Consider the following 19,683-nt stretch of genomic DNA (forward strand, 5'->3'; position numbering starts at 1 on the left):
CATTGTTTTTAAGACTTTTTGATATTGCAAAGCTTAAGTTTTAATTTTGTAACAAGGATTCTAATATTAATGTGAACACAAAATCTTAAAACACAATTTCAGAATTCAAAAGTTACAAATATTCTCCATTCCATTCTATAGTTATGTTCCCTGGAGCATTTATACACACATGCATGTACCCACAAACCCCCCTTATTTCTGGTATTGTTTTTTTTGCTGAGTAGAATATTCCCTTTGCTAGTAGAAGTGATTAACTAATGAATGACAGCCTACTTACTTATGTATGAGTTACTTATATCCTCGTTCTTACTGTTCCTTTTTTTGCTGATTTTCTTGGCATCTTTGGATGCTTTCCAATTCATTAGGAATTGTCTTTCCATATTTTTAATTTCTTTTCCATCAAGGAATTCTAGAGAAAATATATATGTTAAAAAATGTAGTATATAAATGCTATAAATGTTATGTATCAATACAGCATGAATATTATAAATACAATATATAAATATTATGTATACACATACAATATATATACCTCTGGTTTAGGACACATGAACAGCTACACGATAGGCTGAAATAAATTTATTTTTAGAATACCTTATTTACACAGCTTCTGTTTTTGTTGAGCTTTTATTTATTTTTAATTATTTTTTCTGATTTCAAAAAGAATATGTGCATATTATAAACAACTGAAACATGATGGAAAAAACATAAAAAGGCTCTGTAATTACTATCCATATCTCTCCTTCCCATCACTAACAAAGGTAATCATTATAAACAATTTGATGTATGGTCACCCTTCTTGGATCATAAAGTATTTTAAAGAACAAAAATGTCATATTCAACAAAAATTAAATATTATCTATTCATTTAAATAATTCTATGGTTATTCATAGGAAAAAGTAAAATATATTTTATGTTAATTTCAATAGGAAGTTTTATATATGTAACATGGTATTTTAAAAGTACATACATTAATAATGCTTATTATATCCTAAGATATAGGATATAATAGGAATAATCACATAGCTGGCCTCTTTGTTCTATGAAGTGAGATTTCAGCTATCTTTACATTTTGTTTTTTTAAAAAGTTTTGAAAATTGAGCATATTAAATTACACAAATAATTTTGTGTGTTGTGAGATTTGGAAAATTGAAAGAAATGGAGAAAACAAAACACTGCCTGTATTCCACAACCGGAAATAATCACTGACAACCACGGATAACACTTTAGTATATTTCTTAGCATTGTTTTGTTTTCTAGGTGTGTATTGTGTGTATATGTATGTATTATATAAAAATGGAATTCTCTATTTATACAGTATCACATCTTACGTTTTAATATTGTATTGTGAGCATTTTACCACGTCTTTCTTTAAACACGATTTTTAATGACTGATAGTATTCCAAGTACAAATATACGAGTAATTTACCTTTAAAAATATACATGACTGTTCTTCCTGTGTATCCTCTGTTTCCTACTCTTGGCTGGTGGGGTAAAGGGTAGGTAAGGTGTGACTCTCACATACGTGTTTTGAAAGATCGTCTTGGATGTTTCTGATATACCCTCTGTCATCCCCTCTTTCCCCCAAGAGAACCACTGTACTAGCATTATGATTAACCAAGGTTTACTATAGCTATGAGCTTTGTAGTGGTTTTGCCATACGTTAGTTTTTATACTCAAGTACAGCATGTCATAGAAACACTCTCACAAATCTCCTCTGTGAGAGGGCAGTGCTTATCTCTCTGATGCTGTATAACTTGGTACCTATTGAAGAGCATTGGTCCATTTCCCCTTATATAGTGCAGATTCAGGAATGTTATTATTTGTACGGATCTCATAAAAGGACTCCCCACCTTCTCCCCTTTCAAATGAAAGGAACTCCTGTATGTTCTTAAGGTGCCATGTGGCAAGTGTCAAGCAATGAAAACCTTGATCAATTTTATCTACAGAACCAAGAGTCTCTCCGGATCTTCAGAGGATTTGTGCCAGTGAAAATTTGGCAAAAGGCCAGCAAGTTCTACACATTTATGACTAACCATTTTTGTTGGTTAACAGCCACATTTTCTTTTTAAAGAAAGAGTGTCTGATGTCTTAATTAATTATTTCTGAACAGCAGATCTTTTTCATGTTTTATTTCTCAATTTTAACTTTTGCTTTTATTAAAATATCAAATTTAAAGTTGACCATTTTTGTAGATCCAGATGTCATATTCATATTTCTGAAGGCTTGCTGATAAATTAACTAAAGAATTAACCACCTCTCTTTCTCTAAGAAAATCATATTAATATAATATAAACATATACCTAGTGATTTGGACACCAATATCAGTCTATCTCTATATTTCGGTTTGAGACAAACAGGATTTCTGTTTAGATCCATTTTCCACAGCTTCATCAACTTGTTCAGTAAACACTCCAAATCCTATAATTAGAGAAGAAGAAAGCAAGACACAGGTATTTCATATTATCAATATTTCTTTCATGTCAGTTAACTGTTTTTAAAGGTAATTACTGTTTTCCATGGAGTTCTAGCTCAGTGCCAGGTACCTAGAAGGTTACAATAAATGTTTTTTTGATAAAATAGTCTATACTAATAATAGAGAGGACTAAAGATGAGGCAGAAAGTAAGGTCCTGAGTTGGGGGCCACAGAACTCTACTCTGTCACACTCCCTTAAATGGACCCAACCTGCAGCTCAGAAACCACTTTGCCTCTGGCTATCCATGCTACAGAAGATGCCCTGTTCTTAGTGGAGCTTATGGAAGTTTACAGATTAAGGCCATTATGGAGTAGTAAGTAAGCAGTCCATTGACATTGCAAGCAGTATATATTGTTGCTTTTTCTTTTTAAAAATCTGTTAAAAAAATATCAAAGGGGAAAATAGGAGAAAAAAAAAACTTGTGTGCTTATCACCCAAAGATCACTTTTAATATGTTATGTATCCTTCTAGTTTTCTTTTTGAGCATAGGGATTTCCTTTTTAATTGTCATCATACTGTAGGTACAGTTTTGTTTTATGTACATCATAAACATTTGCATGTTCTAATAGCTTATAAGAAAATCAGCTTATTGATATTTAAAGGAATAATTAAATTATTCCATGGTTGAAAATCCAAATAAATGTGAGAAAAACAGATTGATCGCCTTTAAGAACCAGCTGTCTCAGTTTGCCCTCTTCACCTCCTCTCTCTCCCTATTTGATTTTTTTTTTTCAATCCAGTATCACTGTCTCCAGTGCCTTTTCTGTCATTCCTTTTCTTGCTTTCTCCCCTTCCTCATTGTTTATGTGTATATTTTACTTTACTATTTTAAAAAAATAATTAATTAATTAATTTATTTTTGGCTGCGTTGGGTCTTTGTTGGTGTGCGCGGGCTTTCTCTAGTCGCGGCGAGCAGGGGCTACTCTTCGTTGCGGTGCGCGGGCTTCTCATTGCAGTGGCTTCTCTTATTGCAGAGCACACGGTCTAGGCGTGTGGACTTGTAGTTGTGGCATGCGGGCTCAGTAGTTGTGCCTCGCAGGCTCTAGATCGCAGGCTCAGTAGTTGTGGCACACGGCCTTTGTTGCTCCACGGCATGTGGGATCCTCCTGGACCAGGGCTCGAACCCGTGTCCCCTGCATTGGCAGGCGATTCTTAACCACTGCGCCAGCAGGGAAGTCCCTTAGCTACTATTTAATGGAAGTGAAATATACTTTATACCTTATTTCTTATATCAATATATGCCCCAAACTTAATCTGTAAAGAATTACTCAAAACAAGTAATGGAAAAACTTTTTCTACTCTATAGCCCATGATTGATTTGTAAAAATTCAATGGCCACAGGCAGAAAAAAAAAAAAGGAAAAATACCTTCAGTAGGGCAAAAACATTACTTTAAAGCAAATGTTTTGCTAATATTAATAATAAATACTGATAATAACTAATTCTGTGGAGAGCTTTCTGGTTGTCAGAGCACTGCCGTATATGTGATGTTGTACACATCCAGGAGGGTTGCATTTCTTTAGAATATGGGTATGAGGATTTCAAAGTTAATAAAAGTTCCAGAGGATAGCAGCAGGCAAACACCTATGATTCTTTTATCTGTTTTCCTCATGCCAAGACCAAACTTATCACAGGGTGTAAGGGAAAATTGGGAAATACAAATTATGGATTAATTCATACATATTCTTAATTGCAAAGCTGAAAGTAATTGATAATGCATTGCCTGGTATTTTTATTTGCCATAGCATTTCCTCACCTTCAAAGCTTGATACCATTCAGCTTTGTATATCCATTTAATTTAACTGTTTGTACCTTCCATCTTATTCTTTGCTTGATCCATGTTTACTGTTGCTTAGATATTTCATTTTTCCATTTTTGGAAATTTTTCTTATGATAAGACTGCATTTACTCTTTAGGTTTTAGAAAATATTTTTTTTCTTACTATGAAGCTTTGACAGCAGTTCCCTTCTATATATTAAAAATCCTTCCCAAACTTTCATATCCAGGAGGTAACAAATATGGAACATCCAGATATGTGCCTGCATCTACATGAAGAAATGCTGTCTTTTGGGGAATAATTAGAAGAACAGTCAGATGTCCAGAACCCACTGCAGAGCACTTTAATCTTGCTGAGACCAATGTCTTCGTATATAAAGTGGTGTCTCGAGTTCTGCCTACTTCATTATTCATCAGATATTTATTGAGTCATGGGCTAAGTTCTGTGTTAGACTCTAATGTATTCAAATAAATAATTTATATGAAAAATATAAGGACTTGTTTTAAAAATATACAGGCAACCCTAAACTTTCTGACATTGCTTCTTACTATTTGACCTTAGGCAAGTCTGTATCCTCATTTATAAAGTAAGGATAATTAGGATTAGTTGTTGTGGGATATAAAGTGCGTGGAACAAAGCAGGTAAAGAATAAATGTGTTAATTCTCTTCCTCTTTGCCTGCTCTGCCACCCCTCAGCTAATTCCCTTTCTCTTAATTTTGGTCAACAGAGAGCAAAAATTGTTGTAAGGGAGAATAAGCTTCTGATCCACTGACAAGTAATTGACTTCGTAAAAGAAAGCTCTCTTCAGAAGTTGTAACTTCATCCTTCAGTCCTGGGCCCCGGATTATGCCCTCTTCACAGCATTTGTTCCACAGCTTTTGATACAGCCATAATTATTTTATGTGAGAGTTTCACTGTATTTCTCTTAGTTTAAAAAGCTCTAAGGATGGAATTGTGCATTGCATCTTTGTACATCATTGAATATGATGCCCATCATCCAAAAGTTAATAATAGCAATAAGAGAACTTTAAATTTATATAGATAAAAAGAATCCTGTAGATTTTTGTTAATTGTTCCTCACTTGATAAATGACCCTCAACATACTCCTTCCAGTGTATGTTTATTTAAGACTAAACTAATCCTGTGCTGCAATATGATTACCCTTTGGATACGCTCTGGTTGTTCATTGCCTTCCTGTCTTTAATAAAATGCTTTCACTTTCCTGCCCTTCAATAAGTTACTAAAGGGAGCAGACACTTTTCTGGACAGTCTCTGTATGATAAATGATCATGTCACGCTATCACTTAGAGGAGTGCTGAAAAATACTAAGGAGCCAATTCTATTTCCCATGCAGGGCTGGTGCCTCAGCTCCTGTATAGGAGCCTGCTGCACTGGCAGTGCTCTCTCTACAATTAATGATGGCCGCTGATGAACCTGTATTGGACCAGAGTGCTCCAATCTTTATCGGAAACGTCTAGCCCAACTGTCCTAACTAAATCTAAAGACAGCCATTTGTCATCCCCCTGACTGCCTGTCATCATCTGCCTGGGAAAATCTATAATTTTTGGCTTGTTCCTGACTAAACTGTGGAGTGAATAAATTTATCTTTGGGTTACTCTGCTTGTCAGGATCAATATTGAGCAGAGGTTGAATAAATTAGAAACTGGAAAAACATGACAGGCCGTAGTGGTTTGTTCGTTTGTGTCTTATAAATCAAGTATTTAGTTTATTTAAGAGGCAAGCATGTCAAATTTTTGATTTCCACCATTCATTCTAAGATGCTTTACCTCATGATAAATGGTCATCAGAAAACCAATGAAGTAAATCACTGATATATCTGACTGTGAGATGAACTTTTCAGATCATTTTATTGATTTAGCAAACTTTGCAGAAATAAAAACTGTAGGTAAAGATTAAAATTTTTTTTCTTTCAAGTTTTTATACATTTTTGCAACCATGATATTTGACTTAATAGTGTCAGCAAGATATATAATGTTGGCCCTAGAAAAGCTACTTTTTGGCCCTCATCAAGCTACTTGCAGAACTCCAAGTTTTATTATAAATAGTTATTAAAGAATTTAATATTTTAATACATTGCTGCATGCTTATTTAAAGGAGTTACAGAAAAAAATGGAAAGAAATGTTAATCAGAAGGCAATCTAGGCAATCTCATCCATGATGACAGTTTCAGTGGCCAGTTAACCAATATGCTGAAGACTCCCACATTCTTCTCTCCACTGAGCTCTGGCGTCATGTAACCAATTGTCTTACTGATACTTTCTCTAGAACAGTTCAAAGACACCTCAGATTCTATATGACCAAAACTCATGATCTCTCTCTCCCCTAAACCTGACTCTTGAGTTCCCTATTTTCATTGTTCAAGGCAAAGCTATGGAACCATTCTTGACCTCTCCCTCTTCCACACTCCCTATATCCAACTCACCATCAGGTCTTGTCCACTTTACTTCCTAAACAGATTTCCAGTCTGTCCACTCACTTCATTTTTACCTGTTCAAGTTTCCACCGTCTCACACTTCCTAACCAACCTGGCCTCTTTCAGTCTATTCTCCACACTGTATCCACACTGATCTTTTTAAAATGCTAATCTATAATTACATCACCCCTGGCTTAAATACCTTCAGTGGCTCCCTACTGTTCTTGGATAAAGACAAAACTCTCTATCATGGCCTATGCAGCTCATCTGCCCACCAGCCTCTATTTGCCCTATGCTCCATCTTTACTGTCTCTGCTTCCCTTTCCTCATCTTTGTCATACTCTTACCTGCCCCAGGGCCTTTGCACATGTTATTCTCTTTACCTGGTAAGCCCTTCTGTTCTCTCAGAGGTCAGCTCAGCAATGCCTTCCTAAGGGAAGCCTTCACTGGGCTCCCTAAGGCAAATCCCCCAGTTATAGGCTCTCAGAGCAACATACTTCTCCTTTGTTGCACTTGCCATGGATGCAATTTTACTTTTGTTTTTGGGTAATTACGTGCTTAACGTTTCTCTTCCTCTCAATGCTGAGAGCTCTTTGAGTCCAGGGACTGTATCTGTTTTTTGCTCCCTATTGTCTCCCCCATTGTCTAGCAAGTGCTGCCACATGGTAGGTGTTTTGAATGAATGAAGAAGAAGAAATAATGAATGCATGCATGATTGAATGGTTTAGAAGCAGGACAAGAATTTTAAACAAGAAATTATATGGAACTGTTTTGAAAAGTTTGCTGATTAGGGGTGCTGAAGACATAGAGAAAGAGAGAGGAAAGACAGGATTTATCTTCTGTTTTTTCCTCTACTCCTTTGCCACTCTCACCTTCTCCTCCCCCACCCCAAGTCTCTGCCCTGGACTTTGGACTAGGGAATAGGAGAGATGATGGCAGGGTTAGAGGATCTTGGGGGAAGGAGTCCTTGGCAGCTGTGAGTCTGTAGAAGTGAGAGGAAAGGGAATGAAATCCCAAACAGCCGAAAGGACAGAAGCCACTTGGCCCAGCTTCTTCCAGGTCCTCATGCAACCATCCTAAGGGATCATTATTTTTTTCATTTTTTTCTTTTTTCATGTATTTTCTGTAGATGCATATGAGGAACCTACAATGTCCATTTAAAGGCAGCTGGCCTAAGTGCTAAAAACCTTTGGTAATTATAGTGGTTTTGTTAGAATTCTCTAATGACGTCCACTTCTTTTTCCCCATGGCACAAAGCTGTCTGTTGTTGAAGACTCTTAGTTAGGATGGATGTCAGCGACTTTATGTATGGCACATTGAGCTTTCTCTCCCATGGCACAGGGTTTGATGTCAGCAGCTTTTGGGCAACTTCAATCAATGAGTATAAAGAATGGAAAAATTAAATCCAAAAAATGGAGATGCTGATCCCAGGAATATATACAGAGAAATAAATTAATATTCTGATGCTAACATTCATGTCCTTTGACTAAGCCTTCAGAGGATGATTTAAAATGGACCACAAAAGCACATTTCAAACGACCCGTAGGCAAGTCTATATTCAGGCTTCCGAGAAGCTGTGTCTAGGCATTTTTAACTGCTTGTGTCTTCTTGCTGGAAGTAAAAGAACTTCAGATTTCATCCTCACTCCCTGAATATCTTTCCTTGCTCTTAAAGGCTCTCAGTCTAATGGGGGATATGGTGATATACAATAACAATGATATTAACCATTTGTTCCTTACCAGCCATTCACTGTTTTTTAAATTATGTTCTTTTTTTTTTTTTTAATCAAAGCAATACAATCAACACAGTTAAAGAATCAAATAAGACCATAGGGTTTATAACAAAATGTAAAGAGTACCTTTGGGCTTAAAACAAAACCACATTCAACTTCTTCAGCTATTTCTTTCTTTCTTTTTTTTTTTTAAACATACATTTTATTTATTTATTTTTTAAAGATTTATTTATTTATTTTTGGCTGCATCAGGTCTTAGCTACAGCAGGCGGGATCTTCGCTGAGGCATGCGGGATCTTTCATTGCGGCACATGGGCTTCTCTCTAGTCATGGTGTGCGCTTTTTCTGTTCTCTAGTTGTGGCGTGCAGGCTCCAGGGCGCGTCGGCTCTGTAGTTGTGACGTGCGGGTTCCAGAGCCCATGGGCTCTGTAGTTCACGGCATGCAGGGTCTCTAGTTGAGGCGCACGAGCTCAGTAGTTGTGGCGGGCAGGCTTAGTTGCCCCACGGAATGTGGGATCTTAGTCCCCAACCAGGGATCAAACCCACGTTCCCTGCATTGGAAGGCGGATTCTTTACACTGGACCACCAGGGAAGTCCCACTTCAGCTATTTCTATGCACACTTACCTCCACATTGCTAAATAACAACTGCTATTTATTGATTTTTAAATCTTAGGTATTTACTGAATTCCTACTATGGAAGATGATGATTTAGTTTTCATAAGTATTACTCCAACCCCTACGACTCTTCCCTTCCTCCATCCTGTCAACAGAGTCATACTTAAATTAATAAGATTAATATCCATTGACCATATTACTAAGATCACTTAAGTATTATTCAGAGCTAAACCACATAATGCACAATGGTTGCTTCTTATTTTCCCTAGAGTTAAAAATTGGTTGGTTATTTATTTGCTTAGTTTTCTATGTATTTATCACCAATTCAGCCTGAGGCAACCTGGGCTAGTAGATGTTTTCCTAGGACATTCCTTCACTTCAAATTCCCTTCAGATTCTTTCTGGGAATTTCCTTAACCTTTCTTCTGTTTCCTAGATCCCATGTCTTCCCTTTTCCTATTTTCCTCTCCTGTTTAGGTGGAACACATTTTCCAAGAGCTGCCTAAAAAACGTATGTGGGACATAAATGTTTTTTGAAACCTTGCATTTTTAAAATGTTTCATACCTCCATAATTGCCTGAAAAATTGACTGCGTATATAATTCTAGATTGAGAATACTTTTAACTCAAAAATTTGAAGACATTATTCTACTGTCTTCCAGATTGAAAAGTCTGATAATTCTGATTCCATTTTGATTTCTGATTCTTTGTATTATGATCCTCTTTTCCTCTGTAGAAGCCTTTAGGAACTCTTTACTCCCGGTGTTCTAAAAACTTTTAAGGATAGAGCTGGGTGTGGGTTAGTTTTCATCCACTGTGCTGGCATTTGGGAGACTGTTTCAATCTGGAAACTCATGTCCTTTGGTTCTGGAGACTTTTTCTAATATTAAAATTAACTATTGAATTATAATTTACATATAACAAAATACATTTATTTAAATGACCAAACCATGTACATCCATACAATGACCACCATAATCAAGAAAGAACATTTTTGGGCTTCCCTGGTGGCGCAGTGGTTAAGAATCCACCTGCCAATGCAGGGGACACGGATTCGAGCCCTGGCCTGGGAAGATCCCACATGCCGCGGAGCAACTAAGCCCATGCACCACAACTACTGAGCCTGCCCTCTAGAGCCCGCGAGCCACAACTACTGAAGCCCGTGTGCCTAGAGCCCATGCTCCGCAACAAGAGAAGCCACGACAATGAGAAGTCCGCGCACTGCAACGAAGAGTAGCCCCCACTTGCCGCAACTAGAGAAAGCCCACGCACAGCAACGAAGACCCAACACAGCCAAAAATAAAAACAAATAAATAAATTTTAAAAAAAAAAGAACATTTTCAGCATCCCAAAAGATTCACTTATGGCCCTTTCCAGTCAGCCTCTTACCATTCCCATCAGGCAGCCATTGATCTGCTACTACTATATACATTTGTTTTCACTTTTCAAGAGTTTCATATAAATGGGGTCATACTGCATGTACTCTTTTTTTTGTCTGGCTTATTTCACTCAGTATAATTGGTTTTTTATCCATGTTGTCATGTGCATCAGTAGTTTATTCTTTTTATTGCTGAGTGATATCCCATTGTATGGAACACAGTTTGTTTCTCCATTCCCATTTGAGGAAGATTTGGTTGTTTCCAAAATTACAAATAAAAGTACTATAAATATTTGCATACAGGTATTTGTGTGAACATAGGTTTTCATTTCACTTGGGTGAATACCTAAGAATGGGATTGCTGAGTCATATGGTAAGTGCATTTTTAACTTTATAAGAAACTGTTAAACTGTTTTCCAAAAAGGTTGTACCATTTTACATTTTCCTCAGCAGCGAATGAGGGTTCCAGTTGCTCCACATCCTTATCCAAAATTGATACTGCCAGTCTCTTTATTTTTAGCCATTCTAGTGTGTCTGTAGTGGTATCACATCTTTGTTTTAATTTGTATTTCCCTGATGAATAATGATACTGAGCATCTTTTTTTTGTTTATTGACCATTAGTATATGCACTTTTGTAAGTTTTTGTTGAAATCTTTAGCCCATTTTTAATGTATTGCTTGTCTTCTTACTATAGAGTTGTAAGAGTTTTTAAAAATATATTTTGGATAAAAATTGTTTGTCAGGTACATGATAGCTAATATTTTCTCTCTATGGTTCACTGTTTCATTAATAATGTCTTTCAAAAAGCAAGTTTTAAATTTTGATGAAGTCCAGTTTATCAATTTTTTATAGGTCATGTTTTTTGTGTTCTTTTAAAGAACTCAAATGTATGTTTTTTTTCTAGAACTTTTATTTTTTAGCGGTTAAATTTGGATATGATATATTTTGAGTAAGTTTTTGTATATGGTATGAAGGGTGAAGGCTCACTATTTGGATGTCCAGTTGTTCCACCAGCATTTGTTGAAAAGATTATCCTTCCCTCATTGAATTATCTTAGAACCTCTGTAAAAAAAAAATCAGTTGAACATAGGTATAGATTTATTTATAAAGTCTTTAATTTGTTTCCTTGATCTCTGTATCCATCCTATGCCAGTACCACACTGTCTTGATTATTACAATGTTAAAGTCATAAAATCAGGTAGCATAAGTTCTCCAACATTAATTCTTTTTACCAATATTGTTTTGGTATTTTAGGTCCTTTGCATTATCATGTAAATTTTAGAATCAGCTTGTCAATTAAAAAAAAATCTGCTGGGATTTTGACTGGGATTATGTTGAATGTATACATTAATTTGGAAAGAATTAGCAACTTAATAATATAGAGTCTTCCAATCCATGAAAATGTTATTTCTCTTCATTTATTTAGGTCTTCTTTAATTTCTCCCAATATTTTATAGTTTTTATTCTATAGCTCTTGCATGTATTTTCTTAAATTTATTCCTGAGTATTTAATCTTTCTTGACATAAATTGTAAATGGTATTTTTAAAAAATATCATTTTCCAGTTGTTCATTGCTAGTATGTGAGAATTGATTTTTTGCATATTGACCTTGTATCCTATGACATTACTAAATTTATAAGTTCTAATAGCTTTTTATAGATTTGTGATTTTAAATATATACCCAATCATGTAGTCTGCAGATAAAGATAGTTTTACTTCTTCCATTCCAAACTGAGTGTTGTTTCATTTTCTTGACTTATTGCACTGGCTAAGCCTTCTATAAAGCAGAGTAAACATCCTTGCTTTACTCCCTGTCTTGAGGGGGAAAGAATCCAGTCTTTAATCATCAAGTATGATATTTTGATTTTACATGAATGCCAATTATCAGGTTAAGTTCCCTTCTATTTATAATTTGTTGAACTTTTAAAAATGCATTTTGTGCATCTATTGAGATGATCATAGAATATTTCTCCTTTAATTTTTTTGGTGCATCACATTGATTTTTTAAAATATTTATTTATTTATTTGGTTGCACCAGGTCTTAGTTGAGGCAGGTGGGCTCCTTAGTTGCAGCATGTGGACTCCTTAGTTATGGCAGGTGGGCTCCTTAGTTGTGGCATGCAAACTCTTAGTTGCGGCATGCATGTGGATCTAGTTCCCTGACCAGGGATCGAACCCAGGCTCACTGCATTGGGAGCGCAAAGTCTTATCCACTGTGCCACCAGGGAAGCCCCCATCACGTTGGGTTTTTGAATGTCAAACCAATCTTTGATTTCTGGGATAAATCTCACTTGGTCATCATGGATAATCTTTTTATATATTGCTGGACTTTTTAAAAAACTTAATTAATTTATTTTTGGCTGTGTTGGGTCTTTGTTGCTGCGCACGGGCTTTCTCTAGTTGCGGCGAGTGGGGGCTACTCTTCACTGTGGTGTGTGGGCTTCTCATTGCAGTGGCTTCTCTTGTTGCAGAGCACGGGCTCCCGGTGTGCGGGCTTCAGTAGTTGTGGCACGCAGGCTCAGTAGTCGTGGCTCGTGGGCTCAGTGGTTGTGGCTCGTGGGCTCTAGAGCTCAGGCTCAGTAGTTGTGGCGCACGGGCTTAGTTGCTCCGTGGCATGTGGGCTCTTCCCAGACCAGGGCTCGAAACTGTGTCCCCTGCATTGGCAGGTGGATTCTTAACCACTGCGCCACCAGGGAAGTCCTATATTGCTGGATTTTATTTGATAATATTTTGGTAGGGACTTGTGAATCTATGTTCATGAGGGATATTGTTTTTATTTATTTTACTCATTGTAGTTTTCTTGTAATAGTGTTGGAGATAGGATGATGCTAGCCTGATAACAGGAGTTAAGAAGTATTCCCTGCTTATCTATTTTTCTGAAGTAGTTTTTGTAGTTTTGATATAGTTTCTTTTTTAAGTGTATGATAGAATACATCAATGGAGCCATCTGGGCTTGGAGTTTTCTTTGTGGCAATGTTTTTATTTATAAATATGATTTATTTAATAGATTTACTTAATAGACACAGAGCTGTGATTTTTGAACCACAGCCTCTCTGGTTCAACTTCTTCACAAATTAAACCTGTCCCCTCTAACTTTGTTTTTAAGGTGTTTTAGCCTTTTAATTTTCCCTTCTCTTGTCCTTTAGTTTATATACTGAAATTTCAGGTATGGGGAAGTATTTCATGAAAAGCCTGAAATTTCTCAATCCATAACATGGAAATAAGTTTCTAACAGGTATGTGGGGCTTTGGTTGCAAGAAAAAACAATGCAAATACCTGTTAAATACTCTATTCTGAAATATGCAAAAAACACAGTTGACCAGACCTAATCTCACTATTGTCAAATTCAGTGCATTTCTGTTAACCTCTTATCTGCCCTCATGTCAGCCACTCAACAGCATTCAAGTCAAGTGGCCATTCCATCTTCCTTAAACCTCCTTTTTCTCTTGTCTTCTCCTACATCATTGACTCCTACTAGTGCCTTCTCATCTAAATGGTCTCTAAATATTGGAATGGCCTCATTTATTCTTTTTTTTTTTTTTTAAATCCACACAAATACAGTCTATTTATTTTCAACAATAATGACAGTGTGATTTAATGGGGAGGGGAAATATTGTTAATAAACAATGTTGGGACAATTAGATATCTATGTATTAAAAAAAACTCTGTAAACTTTAAACCCTAATTTATACTACGCACAAAAAATTATTCAGGATGTGTACACATTTGAACATACAAGGTTAAATGATAGGGTTTCTAGAAGAAAACACTGGAGAATATCTTCTTGACCAGTAAGCAAAATTCGTTTAAAAGACATTAAAAAGCACTACCCCTAAGAGAGAAAAAATTGATAAATTGGACTTTATGAAAGTGAAAAACATTTGCTCTTCAGAAGACACTCTTCAGAAAGTTCAAAGGCAAACTGCAAGCTTGGTGAAAATATCTGCAAAAACACTTTTAAACATTTTCAGAACTCTAATGAAAAACTGATGAACTCATAAAAGTGCTAACAAAAGATCAAGATGAAAAAAAAAAATTTAATTACATGGGACTGAGTGAACTGATGAGGATGAGTATAATTTTTGTGACTTTCTGTCTGAATTAAAAAAAAAAAAATCCAACAAGGACTCAGAGGCAAAGAATATACAAATCAATTTTCACTGCAAAGTAAAGGAGCTGTTACAGTGGAGGATTACTGGACTGAATGTCAATATTATGACATAGTATGAGTGTGTTTCATGTTTGGTAATTGCAATCATTGTTGCTTTTGTTGTGGTCATCCACGTACAATGCTTGGTGTCAGTCTATTTATCTCTTGTAAAAATAAAATACAGTGTGTGTGTGTGAAAAAAAAAAACAAAAAAAAAAACAAAAAAAAACAGACCCTCCCAAAGAAACATATATGAAACGCTAATAACACATTAAAAAAAAAGCTTACATCATCAGTAATTGGATAAGCATACATTAAAACCACAAAGAGACACCACCTTACACACACTTAGATGGTTAAAATTAGAAGTCTAACAATATTGGAGAGGATGTAGAACATCTGGCACTTGGTGGTAAAATAATATATCACTTTGAAAGCTATTAGGCAATTTATTATAGGGTTATATATTCAACTACGTTATATCCCAGCTAATCCATTACTAGGTTTTTACCCAAGAGGAATGACAATATACTGTACAAGAATGTGTATGGTGGCTTTGTTTGTGATAGGCAAAAACTGGAGACAACTCAAATATCCATCAACAGGAGAATGTATAAGCACACCATGGTATAGCCATGGAATAATACTCAACAATAAAACATAAACTACTCATATATGCAACACCATGGATGAATCTTAAAAACATGTGAGTGAAAGAAACCTAACACATATGACTCCATTTACATAATGTTCTAGAACAGACAATGGAAATCAGAACGATGGTTGCCTCTGGGGTCTGGAGAGTTGACTGAAAGAGGCATGAGGGAACTTTCTGGGGGTGGAGGAGATGTTAAATACTTTTTTGATTTGAGTAGTGACTATGTAGGTTTACACATTTGTCAAAATTTGTCAAACTGTATACTTAAAATTTATGCATTTTATTACATGTAAATTATACCTCAATTAAAAACAGAGTATGGGAGAAAAAATTAAATAAAATTGCTTCTCCCTGTCTCCTCTGACTGCCTTTACTTTCAGAGATAACCACCATTAACCACATACATCATATTATTTAGTTCTGTTATAGCACTTCTCCAATTTGTTACATATGTATGCATGTGTATGTATAAGTATATGTATATATAAAATTGTTTAGCTTCCATTTAAATGTGTGGGTTCAGTGCTCATTATAGGTCTTTTTTTCTTTTTTTTTTACCACAACTTCTCATTCATTCTTGTATGGCTAGATTTTGTCATCAAATTTTTTCTTCTAGGGGATTACTGGGTGCTGTATTTCCTGAGTTCTTGTGAATCCGTGAATGCCTGTCTGACACCTTTACACTTTTTTTTTTTAACATCTTTATTGGAGCACAATTGCCCTACAACGGCGTGTCAGCCCCTGCTATACAACAAAGTGAATCAGCCACACATACACACACATCCCCATATCTCCTCCCTCCCACGCCTTCCCCCCACCCTCCCCACCCCACCCTTCTAGGTGGGCACAGAGCACCGAGCTGATCTCCCTGTGCCATGTGGCTGCCTCCCACCAGCCATCCATTCTACACTTGGCAGTGTATACATGTCCATGCCACCCCCTAACGTCGTCCCAGCCCACCCCGCCCCCTCCCCATGTCCTCAAGTCCACTCCCCATGTCTGCATCTCCATTCCTGACACCTTTACACCTGAACAACATTTTGTTGGGCCTGCAATTTTTGGATCACACTTTTTTCCTTCAGAAACTCACATATGCTTTCCCTTCTTTCCCTGTATTTTAATGTTGCTATAAAGAAACATGAGGCTAGCCTTATTTATCAGCCTTTTAAGTAAATATTTTTTGTTTCCTCTTTTCAGATGCCTAAGGATTCTCTCAATTTTTTTTTTTTTTTAATATTCAGTAATTTACCAGGGTTGATCTTGGTAGTGTTCATTCTGTCTCAAATTTCCTACAACATGGTCTACTTGGAATGTGCTTTTAATTATGGAGATTTAGTTCTTCCTTCATTTAAAGGAAAGTTTTTTTTCCTATTTTAGCTTTCATTTTTTTTATACCACTTGTTATATCTCTACGTCAGGGATACCAGTTATCCTCTGTTTAGTGTCATCATCAGAAGATATCTATTATCTTGCAATTATTTTAATGCATTTATCCTAAGTACCCAGGTGCCAGCTCTCTGCCTGTCTCCCATATTGTGAGCCCTAGGGCCTCTGATAGGAGGCCTTGCAGACCATCCAGAATGATCGGATCCTGCCCAGGCATCACCATATCTGCAGCGGGACCTCTGCCCCATGCCCCTGGGAACCAGCCCAAGCTCTAACACCAGCTTTTCAGCAGCAATGGCCTCACCGTGGGCTTGGCCAGGTTTTCCTTTGTCCCTCAGCCCTTCATTTCAGCTCCCGTTTCCTATAGGTTCTGTTCTCTTTCATGCCAACTCAGATCTCAGAAAAGGATCTGGGATTGACCACCAAGCCCCCTTCTCCTAAGTTGCCCTTCTAATTTTTTAGGTCCCAAACTCTTCCCTGTGTTTGCAGACCTCAGACCAAGCTGTGGGGAGTTGAGGGGTTTTCCCACTGACTGCCCCCATGTGTTGGGTGGTCAAACTTACTCATCTTGCCAACTCCTTGCAGCCTATTGGTCTCACATCTCCAGTCTCAACCCCTATGGCCCTGATTCCTGGGAAGCACGTGTTCTTTTCATCCAAGGGGGGGACCTTCAGGAGTGCTGCTCCGTTCCCTACCTGCCCACTCACTTCCCTACCTGCCTACTCTGAAGGGCACCTGGTTCCTCATTCATCAGGGTTTCTCCTCTCAGGCGGTTGGTGCTCTGCAGAAGCCTCATTTATTCTTTATCTTTGTCTGTCACCCAGTCCTATGACTCTTAAGTATCATTTAAATGCTGTTGACTCCCAAACTTTCCAATCTTGCTTTTCCTTTGAACTCCAGATGCCTACTTTACACGTGCATTTCAATATCGAATCGGCATCTCTATAGAAGGAATTCTTTTATTCCTTCCCTTGTATCCCCCAACTTGTAAAGGCTACCATACCACTGTCTCCTTAGTTCCTCACACAAAAACCTTGATTCTTCTTTTCTTTATTCCTACACATCCTACTAATCAGCAGATTCCATGAGTTCAACCTAAATATACCTTCAATCCATCCACTCCTTTTTATCTCCAAGCAGCCATCTTCTCTTACTTAATCTTTGCAGTAGTCTCCCAACTGACCTTTTTGCTGTCATTCTTGTAACCCATTCTTCACATAGCTGATAGGGAAATCTTTAAAAAATATAATCTTTTCGGTGACTTTCTATTGCACTTAGAATATAGTCTACTTCATGACCATGGCCTAAAAGGACCTTTATTCTAAGTGCAGTGACTTTCTGTTGCACTTAGAATATAGTCAACTTCATGACCATGGCCCCTATACCTTCCTTTCTAATCTCACATTAACTTGGCCTGAGAGAATCATTGTAGCAAAATAACTTGGTTTTAATGTCATTCAGAAAAACTTCCTTTGGGAGTATTTATAGGCTAGCATTTTTGTCCTGTTAAACTCTCCTTTTCTATTCAGAGTTTAAAGCATAATAGAATAAGACTTTAAAAGTAATGACAATAACTGCATTGAATCTTGGTAATTATGATAATTAACAACTAACCAGATCTTTCAAGATATATTCATATATTCACCACTCATTACTGAACATTTGCCAAGCATTGTGCTTAGAACCTGGCCTTCAAAAACATTTAGGGAAAATACTTATCTTGCAGATTTGGGAGGCTGGATTTCTCCACCATTCTCTCCCCAGGAAAGGTGAGCTGCTGTCTTTAGCCACTCTGTTTCCATTTCCCATGGGGTGAATGTTGAACACTGTGCACATCCCCGGTCCTCTCTACTTAATCAAATACCTAAACTCCAGGCTCTGTCACTTTGAATAGGACCACATATATAGTATACAGTATCTTATATAAGACTACCCATCTATCACAGTATGGATACAAATACTGTGAAATCATAGGAAAATTAAATAATTCTGATGAATACAAAATGCCCAATGAAAAAGCATAGAAGAGCAGTCTAAAATTTAAAATATTTTGAATGCAAAATTGATCCCATGAACTTCTTAATTCCTTCATGTTGTAAGTTGAAATGACTAATTGAGTCATGCTTCCTTATTTCTTTTTATTTGAAATATCTACCATGATTGTTCAATGGCATTTTGAACATTTTGGGGAATTCATTTGTAGTAGAATAATATTTCTTTTCATAATTATCTACTGCTTACAGTAGTTACGAGATGAGCCAGGTAATAGTCCTGAATTTGGAAACAAGACCAGGGGTAACTTTTTTAGGGTCAGAGGATAGCTGTCTGAAAGTGGTTTTGAAATAAGAGCTCTGTTTATGGGAGAAAGAAGCCTATTCTTCCTTCTATGGTCCTATGTAAAGAAATTATATCACAGGGCTTCCCTGATGGCGCAGTGGTTAAGAATCTGCCTGCCAAAGCAGGGGACACAGGTTCGAGCCCTGGTCCAGGAAGATCCCACGTGCCACGGAGCAACTAAGCCTGTGCGCCGCAACTACTGAGCCCGCATGCCACAATTACTGAAGCCTGTGCACCTAGAGCCCATGCTCTGCAACAAGAGAAGCCACCACAATGAGAAGCCTGCACACCGCAATGAAGAGTAGCCCCCGCTCGCTGCAACTAGAGAAGAGCCCATACGCAGCAACGAAGACCCAACACAGCCAATAATAAATAAATAAATAAATTTATTAAAAAAAAAAAAAGAAATTATATCATAGCCCACCCCATTGTCAAACCAGAAACTGTGAGGTTTTGGCAATGGTTAAGCTCACAGATGACTGTTTCCAGGAAGCCTTCCCTAGCCCCAGGCTAAGTTAGTGATACCACAATACTTATGAAAACAGAATCACATTGTAGTCTTATCACTTGTTGACTATGGGTTTTTTTTTTTAATCCCTGGGACTCTACTCTTTCTTCCTCTGTTCTTTCAATACATGGAGTAGTATAGTACCCGGCAAATGTGTAGGTGCCCAATACATGTTTGAATGAATGAGTAATTGAATGAATATGGCATGATATGGCATAACATGACATGAAT

General features: G+C 36.9%; 2 protein-coding genes across 2 annotated transcripts in view; one reads left to right on the top strand and one right to left on the bottom strand.

The window, feature by feature from the left end:
- CSPP1 (centrosome and spindle pole associated protein 1) overlaps window positions 1–19,683 on the top strand; it is a 221,899-nt gene that overhangs the window by 36,954 nt on the left and 165,262 nt on the right. The gene's annotated exons all lie outside the window — the stretch shown is intronic.
- The window catches only part of PPP1R42 (protein phosphatase 1 regulatory subunit 42), a 39,347-nt gene that overhangs the window by 13,074 nt on the left and 6,590 nt on the right, over window positions 1–19,683 (bottom strand). The window contains exons 5-6 of the mRNA XM_068525946.1: window positions 2,304–2,421; window positions 278–409 (exon numbers count right to left, since the gene is read on the bottom strand). Of these exons, the coding sequence (XP_068382047.1) occupies window positions 278–409; window positions 2,304–2,421 (250 nt within the window). The remainder of the gene's footprint in view (window positions 1–277; window positions 410–2,303; window positions 2,422–19,683) is intronic.

This window comes from Eschrichtius robustus, chromosome 17 (assembly GCF_028021215.1).
Source record: "Eschrichtius robustus isolate mEscRob2 chromosome 17, mEscRob2.pri, whole genome shotgun sequence".
NCBI lineage: Eukaryota > Metazoa > Chordata > Mammalia > Artiodactyla > Eschrichtiidae > Eschrichtius > Eschrichtius robustus.